This window comes from Polistes fuscatus, unplaced genomic scaffold (genome assembly GCF_010416935.1).
Source record: "Polistes fuscatus isolate 324 unplaced genomic scaffold, CU_Pfus_HIC Scaffold11, whole genome shotgun sequence".
Lineage (NCBI taxonomy): Eukaryota > Metazoa > Arthropoda > Insecta > Hymenoptera > Vespidae > Polistes > Polistes fuscatus.
Window position 1 is genome coordinate 6460363 of NW_025113009.1, and position 12915 is coordinate 6473277.

Genomic DNA, 12915 nt, shown 5'->3' on the forward strand with positions numbered 1-12915 from the left:
TTTGTTCTCCCTCTCATTTCTCTCTCTCTCTCTCTATTTAAAACTCTCTCTTGCTCTTTTTCTACGCGTATACACGAGGTGTCCCATTTATCTTGACTATCCTGATACCTCCTGTGCTCTTAATATTATAAAAAATTGTCTCGAAAAGAAGCTGTTCGAATAGGGATGATAAATCTTACGAAAGGCGAAACATTTTCTTCGAGATCATATTTTCTCAGATTTCAAAAGACTTTCTTTAACCATATATTCTTGGTGAAAAATTCTATGGGAAAAAAATTGATACGGACGTATAGTATACGATATTAAAGTTAAATCGGCACACCCTATATACGTTGCAAATGTTTTTTTTTTGTTCCACGCTATACCTACGGTTATCAAAATCGTGAGAACGTATTCGATCATAGAAACATTCGGGTCGTTAATCAACGCGTTGATAACGCGTCAATTCGCAGATAGGTGCCAAAGGCTTGATACATATACATATATAGGGTAACCAAAAAAGTTGCAACCAAATTTATACCGCGTATTGTTGAGATTATAAGTTTATACGAACTTATGCTCGAAAATATTTAATTGGAAAGATACGAGCATCGACAGATTTACGAGCAAAATTCTTGTCGAGATTCGTTCTACAAAATTATACCAGGATATACACATTTTTTGTTCATTTATTTGAATTCAGTAATACGTGGTACACATTTGGATCCAATATTTTTGGACATCCTATTTATAGACACGCAGAGAAATACTTCGATGAAACTTCATTTATTCATTTCTATTTTATTCTCGTCCGTTGTTTTTCTCTTATTCTATGATTCGGTGCTGCAAATTCATCGATTCGCTCGAAAAGAGAAGAACGATCGCATTGTTATTTTTGTGTTATCTCCTGAACGAAGAGAGAACGACTCCTGGAGTCCTTTTGGAAGCTGACGCAGGATGATCCGTTCACGAGGGAATCACTAGATCGTGACCCGGAGCATCAATGTGAGCCAACCTGTAAACCTATTTCTCGACTCGTAGAATCTACGAGTCGATAGATAGACTCTTTCATTTTCTCGCTTTTTCCTTCAGCGAGGACAATCGGAGATGCTTGTTATGTGTGTTCGTCTAACTTGAAAGAAGAAATTTCTTCCTTTCTCTCTTACTTATAGTCACGGTCCTTCCTCTACGAGTCTTTATTTTCTTCTCCTTTTATATTTCCTCCTACTCTACGATAGATTTAATAAACGTACCACACACGCTACGTTTATTGGTCTCTCCGAAAAGTTTCACTATAAGTCTGTAAAAAGTAGGAACAATTCGAACTTTTAAAATGTTCTTCGTTTTAACGAGAATCCCATCGTTATATAGTAGACTCGTATACTCGACTATTACCAAGATTTTATAAAACTAAGAAAAATGTATAAGACTTCGGGAGATTTAAGAAAACGCTTCAGAACGTTTTATGGATCAAAGTAAAGCGATGCATGAAGGGGTTATGAAAGGGTTATGGTGGAAGGGGTTCTCAAGGGGTTTAGACTTGGCTTAAAATGGAAATACTACTCAAGAGTTTGGCTAATAACTTTGTGGAAAAGAAGAGTCAATTTTCTTTAAAGGATATATTGCGTGGCTTCGTCTAAGTTGCAATATTTCTTCTTATCAATTTAATTATATTTATAAAAACTTACAAGGAATTGTTGTTCAATAACAATATCGCAAAGATACATTTCGATGGATTGTGATTTCTTTAGATTTCTTCCTACGTAGCAAATTTCACGTTCGGAAAGAAATTTCTTGGAAATAACAATTTTTCGTTGTTTCCTTAAAGCTTTTTCGATTTCCAGCTAGGATCTAAAATAACTCAAAGTTCGTCAGCCCGAAGCGACGAAGTCCGGTGGCTAACGTGCTCGATTAAATTTCGTGTCTCTTCCTATATTGCCGCGAGATATATCTGCTCGAATAGTTTTACTCGTGGTAAAAAATTTATAACGAAACTATGCACGAGACTATCGTACGATATTTGGAAATAAAGCGAGCTAAATTCCTTGGCCAAAGTTTCAAGACAAAAGGAAAGAGAGAGAAAAAGAAGAACAACATTTTTATAGGATTTTAAACGATATTACAGTTTGCTCTCTCTCTCTCTCTATGGTTTCACACATTTATATTATTTTTATTTGAAAATAATCCTTTTTAATTCTCCATTTAATTCTCTTAGCACGAGAGCCCGTGAGTGCCAGACCTTCGAATTTTCATAAAAGCTGAAAATTTTTCTATGTGTGTCCCTAATACAGGTAAAAATGATCCCCACCCATGAAGCTGAGGCAGCGATGGCTTTGGCAGGTAACAGGTAACAAAGGTGTATAAAATTCCATCTCAAATTTATCATAAAATAAAACTGAATTAAATATTAATTTATTTATTTTTTTTTTTTTTTTTTTTTTTTTTTTTTTTTTTTTTTTTTTTTTTTTTTTTTTTTTTTTCCTCTCTTTAATTATCTCTCTATAATCTCGCAACGCGAGTTTTGATATTATTATGAATCAAATATAAAAAAATTCAGTTTTATTTTATGATAAATTTGAGATGGAATTTTATACACCTTTGTTACCTGTTACCTGCCAAAGCCACCGCTGCCTCAGCTTCATGGGTGGGGATCATTTTTACCTGTATTAGGGACACACATAGAAAAATTTTCAGCTTTTATGAAAATCCGAAGGTCTGGCACTCACGGGCTCTTGGACTATCTGCTTTGAAATTTTCACAAAAATATCGTATACGTCAAAATTAATTATCGTTTCTTAAAACTAGTTACGCGTATTTGTTATTAGAGCTTCGATAACGATTGAAATTATTTTTTTCACATATCAAAACATCGTTATCGGAGTATAAAATAAATGCGAATTTAATTGTTTCGATTAAACGATATCCATTAACCTCTTGAACTTGAACCCGAAGTTATACATATGTCATTCCCATTCTCGAATCCACGCGACTCTTTTATCGATAAATTTATTCAAATAATTTATTCTAATATATACGCTAAATTAATAACTAATTCAAAAATACTTATTTTCAGCATACTTAAATATTTTGTATGTTATATAACTATCGCTAAAATGATATAGCTATAAAATAATCATGGTAATGTCATCGATATGCATTTTAATTATCAAGCAAATCTGAATTATCGTGCACGCGTGCCTGCACTTTTGAAAATAATCATAATTATCAATTCGATAAATCACTTTATCCTTATGACGTCTGTCATATTTAATGTACGTACATGCATACGTAATGTACGTAATGTGCATACACGTTTCAGATGCTTATACGAGAAAAAGTGATTTCACGTGTAAAGGAAAAAAGGAGATCAGTAATTTCTAAATGAATAACTTTATGAATACTGTAATAGGAACTTTTTACGTTTCCAGGTGCGTCTGTTCGTTTGAGCTCGTTCACACGCAAAGGTGTGTTGCGTGTGAGGGAAGCGAGCCGCAAGGCCAGACCACGAAATGCTTTCCGATTGGTCGTACCGGCATCGTACGATGTTCCCGTCTCGTTATAAATACGCGTCTTTCCCCTCGTAGTTTGCGGTGCTACACCTTTCTCTCTTTCTCCCAGCTTCTCCCCTCCCTTCTCTCTCTCTCTCTCTCTCGCTCTTTTTTCTCTTTTGCACACCTTTGCACGCGGTCAACCAGAGACTGGACTTGTGCACATACATTCAAGCGTGCTTTGCTTACGCAAAACGAGAGTTTGCATTTGTGTGCGCGCGTGCGTATGCGTCATGTTGCATGTGTGAGAGAGAGAGAGAGAGAGAGAGAGAGAAATAAGATTAAGAGGAACGTGCACGCGCATAGACCTGTATATATACCTTTTTCGTGCACCTTGGAATTCACGTATCGTTTTAAGTCAAAATTAACAACTGTCTATAATTAGGTGTGTATTTTTAAAAAGACAATATTATGTATTTGTATTATATAATAAGAGTTTAACATTTACGTTGATTGCTTTATTTTTGTATTTTTTGTTTTATTTCTTCCTGTTCCAATTTTATTTGCATTTATTGTTACTACTGTATATTAGATTTGTAAATATTGACGTAGATATATGTGCATTAACGTTTACTTGTTTATTAAATAAATTATCCATAATTCAGATATATTGCATTAACAGAATGGGATGTCTTCTAGATATAATTATCTAGGAATTACTGATAAAATTGACGTTTATATTATAGATAAACTTGTTACTCATAACCGATAATTTCATTCGTAATTATATATATTCATTTGTTGTTTAACAAGTTATCGTTATTCGTAGCAGAAAGCATATTCCTATTTTACTATTTAATATTTATTATGATAATACTTAGTACCCATAGTGGGAACTTAATGAAATACTAATATGTTTCAATTGTATCACAAATATTTAATATGCGCGTGCATCTATAAATAAATGTATGTGTAAATCTGTGTGTACGAGCACGTGGGTGTGTGCGTGTGTCTGTGTCTGTGTGTATGTGTGTCATGAATAACGTCATATCGTACGATGCGCCACGTCATATCACGCCACGGACACTTAATATTCTACGAATCTTTCTACGTTACGTTGAAAGCAAAAGGAATAAGGTAGAAAGGAACGTTTCATTCCTTCAAATCATTTCAAATTCATATATCTAATAAATATTTACCCTCTATATACACACACACACACGAAAGAATTTTAACCAAATGAAAATTATGATCGTCGGAGCTTTTGGACGGACGAAAAAAATTACCAAATAACAAGTAGAAAATGAAAAATATTGATTTAACGAATGGGAATTAATGAATAATGAAACGAGATAACAAATATTTTTATTATACTTCACTTACGTAGAAAAAAAAAAAAGATAAAATATGTAAAAGAAAAAAACTACTACAATATAAAGTTATAAGATAAGATAACGTAAAATATATAATAATAAGATAGATAAGAAAATAAGAAGAAATAATAGAGAGAGAGATGAAGAAACTAACGACGTCATCTTCGTTTCAGTTCGACGCTTTTGAACGATACGACGATATAACTAGGACTAGGACGACGACGTCATATCAAGTTACTTTTCCTAGGGATTGCTAGATATTTCCAAGGGAGATTCCAAAAGGACTATGAAAGAGTGAAGGATAGAAAGAAAGATGGAAAGAAAGATAGAGGTGTGAAAACCGGAAGGTAGATATGTTCTCTTCCTTTCCACCATCTTATAACGTTAAAGGAAGCTGCTTTCCTTTGACGTTTCTCAACTACGAAGGATCGTTCTCCAGTTTCTTTATTTCTCCTTCTTTCTTTCTTCCCCCCTTTCTCTCTCTCTCTCTCTCCTTTTATTTTCTATTACTCGTTCTTGTTTTCTCTCTTTTAGGAGAGAAAGAAAATCGAATTTTATTCATGGCTTTTTTAACGTTAATGAAATCCTTCAAAACTCGATGCTTTTCAAAGATCATTTTTTATTTCTTACGAATCAAACTTTACGAGTTTTACTATCAGAAAGCATAACGGTACTCGATAAAAAGAGAGAGAGAGAAAGAGAGATGCGAAAGTATCGCATCCAATGTTAATTTGATCTCTCGATTATTTTAGTACGATGATTGGTATTATATCATTTTACAAACGAAACGCTCTAAGCGTTATCTCTCTCTCTTTGAGTATTATCTAATAGTAAATGATAAATTAAACAACGGTGATAATAAACGTTGATTTTAGCGTACTACATTCCGAGTGTTCTCGTATCCTTTGAACTATGACATATCGAAATACGGAAAGGGAGAAAGAGGGATAGAGAGAAGAGAATAAAAAAAAAACGAGCTTTTGATATTCGCCAAAACTGCACTCTCTCTCGATGACGTTCACGCTAACGAAGATAATTCGCCGCGAGCGTATGCGAAAACTCGATAAACTTTTCCTGCTGCGGGGTTACAGTTCGTGCCTGGTTACATGTTTTAGCACATTCAAGTGAAAGAGAAAGATAGAGAAATAGAAAGAGAGAGGGAGAGAGAGGAAGAGAGAGATCGTCGATAACGTTTTTCCAAAATCCTGCCGCTTCGTTGCCGCTAGTTTCAACGCCATTCGCGATTTATGGTTATATGTATATGCACATATCTCTATATACATACAAACATGCATAGGTGGGTAGGTGGTACAGCTATATACACAGCTAAAGTCGCATTTGCTAAAGCGTATAGTCGAAAGAGAGGAATAACCGCGATATATCCGGAAGATCCATCGATTTCCGCTTTTCTCTATCTCGTTTGCAGAGAACGAATTTGAGAAAATATATATTCGTAATACATCGAACAAGCTTGCGGTCTCCTCCTTCTCCTCCTCCTCCTCCTCCTCCTCCTCGAAAACGCGGACCACCCTGTGCACGATGTAAATCATTGCATATCAACGCGTATCGATTTAACTAATGGTTCGTCAACGACCACGATTTCACAATCATTTTCCTTATCGTATCAAATAATGCATATAATTATAATTGCAGTAAGTATTTTTTCTTATTATATTTTAATATCACTGTTATTTCATTCCCGAGTATATATCATTTTCTTATGAAACTTTACGCGCGCGATTGATTATTCTGAATATTATATTACCATATGCATATACAATATGTTTCTTATTCTTTTATCGTATCTAATCTTTTTTCTTATCTATTATGTCTATAAATTCAAAAAGAAATAAAAATACAGATATACTTATTATATTATCATTCTAGTTTTTAGTTTTATGTTTTAAAATAGTAACAGAGCTACACAACGATGCGATATTTTTCATGATTTTATTTTCCTTTCTTTTCGGTAATAACATTTAAACAAAAAGTAAGAACAATAGGAAGAGAAGATCGAATAAATGAAAACGGATAGGTTTTATTGTCGGATAGAAATAAAATCTAAATTCGCTATAGCTTTTTCTTTCTTATCTTATACTGGCAAACACTCGTTGAAGTCAATCTATCTCTCTCTTTCTCTCTCTCTCTCTCTCGATCTCACTCGCTAACTCGTATACTTTCTTAACGTTGTTGTTTAGAGGCTTAATTAAGCGCAACTACTTACGTAAGAGAAAATCCGCTACCGAAAGTTCCGAATGTATTTTACGAACTCGGTTAACTGTTTGGTTTGAAAGAGAGTAAGAACTCTATTTCTTTCTCCCTGTTTCCCGATGAACTGACCTGTGCCAACGTTCGGTTGGTCGGTCCAAAGAGGATTCGTGGCTTCGGAGCCAACTAATTCGCTCCGTGCAAGGGAATTCCCTCGGGATAGTAGGTATATATTCCACTTGATATCCCATGAAAGCCGACTTTCCAAGGCATCCCCCTTGGTATGCCCAAGTATATACTTCCGAACGTGTTGACTTGCTCGTAAAAAAAAAGAACAAACAAACAAATAAAAAATAGAGGGAAGAAAGGGATCGATTTTTCATCGATCCTTCTCACACATGTAGTATGTGGATATGCGCGTACACGTAACAAGTATCCAATTATACGTGAAGTACGACGACGCGTGGTCAATGGCGTCAAACGACGTTTACTCGTCAGAGAGGAATTCGTCGGGGACGAGGAACGATTGGTCGGCTGGCCGGACGTCCGTCTGGGAGTTACCTCAAACCGGTTAGATGAAGAAAGAAAAAAGAGAGAGAGAGAGAAATTGTGATTGAAGAGCTGGAGGGTGGGGGGGCTCGACCTAAACTCCGCAAGGAATGTGCCTCGGGAGAAACTGGCCTCCGATGAGTCCTTGTAACCGACAAGAAGAAGATGAGCACGAAGGAAAGAAGGAGGGAGAAAGAGAAATAAAAAGATTAAGTCGAAGAAGGAAAAAAAGTTTGATACCAGAGGAGGTACGTGCCAGCGAGGACACATTAAAGCCGCGCCAACTCGTGTACGCGCGCGCGCGCACACACACACGCACATACGTGCGACGTGCCTTTCGCCGTCGCACACACACACGAGCGCGCGCACGCCCATTCTATCGTCCAATCGGAGCTTGCTACGTCATCTCGTACGATGTAACGGAGAGACTCACCCACGTGGCCTAAGCGCCGCGCTATTTCGAGATCGCTCCTCGAGAAAATCGCGAGATCGTTCTAAAACGATCCTTCTAGAACGATCTACCAAGGGCTGTGCCTTTCCCCTTCTCTTTTCTTCTCCCTCTCCCCCTCCCCCTCTCTCTGTCTCTCTCTCTAGCTCATTCTTTTAACTTTCTCGTTTCTCTTTCGTTGTTCTTTTATACTATCATACTTACTTATTCACTTACTCACTTACTCACTTACTTACTTACTTACTTACTTCTTAGCGACTTCTTACTTTTTACTTTACCCTCTACTTACCACCCTCCCCCCTCCCCATCTTCTTCTCTTCCTTCTCAATCTAGTTACTATCGTCGTCGAACTTGACGCGATTTATAAGGAAAAGTATTTCGCTAACTCGTCTTCTCTGCTTCTTCTGCTCCTGCTTTTCTTTTTTCTTTTTTTTTTTTTATTACTTTTTTATTATACCCAATACGAGACTACGTACGTGGAAAATGGGTCGTTGCACCAGACGCGAATCGCATTTCTAAGGACGCGCGTGATTACTTTTCTTCTCTTTTTTCTTTTTTTTTTTTCTTGATATCTTCCAAGGAAATATATCTACTAAAGGTAAGGATTTTTCTTCCACGTTTGGCATGATCGTTAAGCGATTTGTTTCCTCCCCCATTCCCCTACTTCCTTTCGTTTTCAAACTATTCTCTGTCGTGTATCTTCACTTTTCTTCTTCTTCTTCTTCATTTTGATTCTTTTTTTTTTTAATTTTTTGACATTTCCCTGACACGCGATTTTTTAAAAAGATCTCGCGTCCAGCTGTTACGCTTCCGTAATTTAGGAATTTTCGTAGACGAATGAAAAATGTCGAGATTTTTCAGTACTTTAGTGACAGAATGAAATGAATTCATTCCTCATACGGACCGGAAATACAATTTTCGCGAAGAGAGAGAGAGAGAATATATAATATTTTCCATAATGAATGAAGAATATACATGGTCGTAAGAGACATCCGAATTAGAAGGATAATCCGTGGTAATTATAAGAAGCGTAAAGTTTTACAAGCGGAATTCGCAAATATTACCACGCGAAATAACTGCATCCGGTGGGCGGAATAAAAAGAAATACTTGTTGCGAGCGCGATTATTTCGGCGGATTGCAAGAGAAATATATTTTGTTCTTACAATTACTGGTACTACTTTTTACTTATCAACGTTTTGTTTACTCAACTCTCAAACACGACACATTATTCGTTTTCTCCGCCCTACAATTAATTATATTTATTAAAATGGTAAGTCAAACTTATTCTTCTCAATTTTTTCGCGCTAAAATTTCATCGCGAAAGAGGAAACACTTTCTAACGCAAATTTATTAAACCCCCTCGTCGCGTTTCTATACAATGAATTATTTTTATTTGAATAAAATAATACGTCGCGTACGTTTTTCTCAAGTATTAAATGAGTTGTTTACAGCATTCATCGTGTGATTGTAAAATTGCTAACGTTAATCATAATTTCATTGAGATTGCATTCAAGGATGAGCCCGATGCAACGTGAGGATAGGGTCATTTTCTATGATCGGAAAAGAGATATAGATAAATACACGTTGGCTACATTAAACACGATGTCAATTGATTAAAATCGTAAACAAGTTTTCCTCGTCGCAATTTAGATTGGAAAAATATACAAAACGGAGATGTGCGCACGTAAATTTCTCGTATGTTTATGCTATATACAGGTATACTTTAAACATATATATGGATACTTTCAACGAATTCCTTGGCGATCGTTGAAATAAGATGATCAACAAGATAGGAGACTAAAATAGTCGAACGCGTAACTACTATCGTCAGCTTTCGTCTAGCTGCGTATGCGGAAGATATTTTTTCGAGTTACGTTTTCAAAGTTACGCGTTCTCTCTAGTTTCGTATGATTGTTCTCGTTTAAACTCTATGACATTGCCATTTATACAAATAATCTATTAGCATATGTATGAAAGAAACATAAAGATGATTGAGATTAATTGAAACGAACGAATGGATGATATTATTTCAGATATTTTTATCTTCTTTTTTTCATTTACAATAAATTTCAAAATCGAATCATCACTTTCATCTGTGTTTTTTGTTAAACGATGTTATATACATGTATATATATATATAAAAAGAAAATTAAAGATGATAGATAGAGTGAAGGGGGGGAAGAGAAGAAAATTCACGTATAAAATTCGCTTATCTCGCAGCGATATCAATCACGTCCGTTAATTAAATGTCCTGATCTGAGGCAAACCTAATTACCGGCGAGTTTCGGTTCGGAGCAATGAACGAAAGAATGAAATTTTCCTTCATCTATGGAAGGAAAGAAGGAAGGAAGATTCGGATTCGTGTCCGCTTTGGGAATCCATTTCCTTCTCTTCGATCTTTTCATCTTACCTTTGTCTATGTCTATCTATCTATCTTTCATTCTATTTTTCAATCTCAAAGTGTCACGAATTAATTCTCAAGGGATAGTTACGATATCGTGAAATCTTTTTTCCCCTAAGGTAACGAAAAATAATAATCCGAGAATAAGAGTTGAATGTTCGAAGAAGTAGAAGAAGAAGAAAAAAAAAAGAGTAAAAGAGAGAAAAATATGATCGAATTTGAAGATTCTAGTAATATGATTTTCACGTGACAAATCGAATTTTATCTTAGAGAAAAATCGAGGAGATACCTTAATTCGTTCGTTAGTGCGTTGAACCGTTAAAGGTCGAGCCAGCTGTAAGGTAAAAAGGGCGCGAGAACGAAATCTGCTAAAGGGAAAATGTATTTTTTATCTTCTCCGTAATACGAACGGCAGTTTCTTGATTCCTAGGTAATTTTTTCCAGTATTCCTGTTTGATCGGATTAAAAAATCATCGATTCGAAAAGGTAGAAATGGAAAGAAAGCACGAAGCGAGTTAAAGAGAAAGAGAGATGAAAAGCACGTGGGCATAAAGCCAATCACAGACGAGAATACGAATAACGCACGTATCGAAATAAAGTGAATCATTTAAAAAGGTATCATCCCCCTATAGTCCCTTGTCCTCAGATACATCCATACTAGAAATAAAATTACCCTTGACACTCGTAAAAAGAATAATAAGAGAGATACTTACGAGAATAGATTGCAGTCATTAACAAGGCGAACCAGGACAGTTGGTGTTCCATAAGTGTTCTCATTTCTAGATTCCTTTTCTTAAATACTCGTAGTCCTTATCTTCTCTCACGAATAAACGTGATGACACTCGTCGAAATTAAATTGACGACTTTTGGATTTTATTTTTCCCTTTGTCTTTCAATGTTTTTCCTCCGTACGTGTCACTCTTTTCAAATTTATAAAAAAGAAATAGAAAAAGAGTTTATTTAAATGTTTCTTCTTTTAAAACTAAAAACAACAAGTGTGTTGACAAGATCGATATATTTAGCGATTGTATATATCGAAATCTTATACGATTCGTACGTATTATAAATAACGATTAACGCAAATGATTATAATAAATAGGTAAACGTTTAATATGAATTGTATTATGAAATTGAAAAGCACCTTTTAAGTTCCGTACTTTGCAACCGGCCGTGCACGACTGAGTAGCGAATGCATTTTGGCGGCATGAAGCTTTGAAGCCGATCGAATGCGCTTGCGCCGATCGCTCACGCCACCGGACTTCTTTGGAAGGGGCAAACACTCTCTTTCCGTCTCTTTCCTTACCTCTTCACCCTTTTGTTGTCTCTCTCTCTCCTACATTCTTCTCTCGCGTTCTCTAGTTTACTCTCTTGGATTCTAACTTTATCGTTCCCTCTCTCTCTTGCTCCTGCTCTTGCTCTTGCTATTTCACTCTCTCTCTCTCTCTCTCTCTCTCTCTCTCTCTCTATCCTTGTTTTTCTTTTTTTTTTTCTTTTATTTTTATTTCAACGAAACATGCTGGTGCCACTATCATTTACGGTTTACCTTAAGAACGAGATATCAGTCTTTATCGAAACGAAACTTACTACGTCTTTGAGAAATCATTTCACAATTTGCGAGCCTTCAAAGAACTTATCTTTTATTTGCATGTCGCTTTAAAACTCAATTAGGAATTTAAATTTGATTTTTCTTTTTGTTTTCTCTCCTTTTTTTTTTCTTATGAGTAATCTTTCGATAGTTGTATCTGTTTCCTTTAATGTCAAGAACATCTGATATTTGATAACATATTTCGATCGTTAGATCTTTCTGCTGTTATTCAATTTATTGATATAATCATCACTTAAATAGATTAAATATTTAATAATAGAATAATAAAATATCAAAGTAATATCAGAATCCAAGCTTCATTTATTATCACTTCAAATACTGAATATCTTTTCCATTAGAGTACATATACTATGTTCGGAATATTAATTCGATACACTCGTCAATCCCATCTTTGCAACGATAATTATTCAACCTGTTATTGGTACACTCGGATATATTCTGTCGGATAATTTCAACGAAGTGAAAATTCTTCATTGACAAGAACGAATCTACGAGTTAAATGAGATGAATAATACAAATCAAAGTTGAGTGGATTCGGTTCGAGAAATGGATAGAGAGAGGAGAGAGAGAGAGAGAGAGCGAGAGGTGGATAATTCACATACATACATGTATATAAATATAATTGAAAGTAGCAATCATTTTCGATGTATTTAATAACGATTTAATTACTAATGATATAAAACTCATCGAATATAATATATTTATTGGTATTTGAATTTCGATCAATTTATAAGATTATATTATAATATTAAAAAATAAAAATACTTTCACATCTCTCGGGAGAATTTACACATTCCTTTTCTATTATTGTTAATATAGAGAAAGAGGGGCTGAGGGGAGAGAGAGAGAGAAAAGAGGATAA

General features: G+C 35.2%; 1 protein-coding gene across 2 annotated transcripts in view; it reads right to left on the bottom strand.

Moving 5' to 3' along the window:
• LOC122526227 overlaps window positions 1-11658 on the bottom strand; it is a 28677-nt gene extending 17019 nt beyond the window's left edge. Inside the window, exons 1-2 of one of the 2 annotated variants that reach the window (XM_043649502.1) lie at window positions 11589-11658; window positions 11161-11367 (exon numbers count right to left, since the gene is read on the bottom strand). In XM_043649502.1, coding sequence (XP_043505437.1) covers window positions 11161-11224 — 64 coding nt within the window. In that variant the 5' untranslated portion in view covers window positions 11225-11367; window positions 11589-11658. Of the gene's footprint in view, window positions 1-11160 lie in introns of both variants that reach the window. The other variant, XM_043649501.1, reaches the window with a different exon arrangement.
• Between the last annotated feature and the right edge of the window lie 1257 nt (window positions 11659-12915).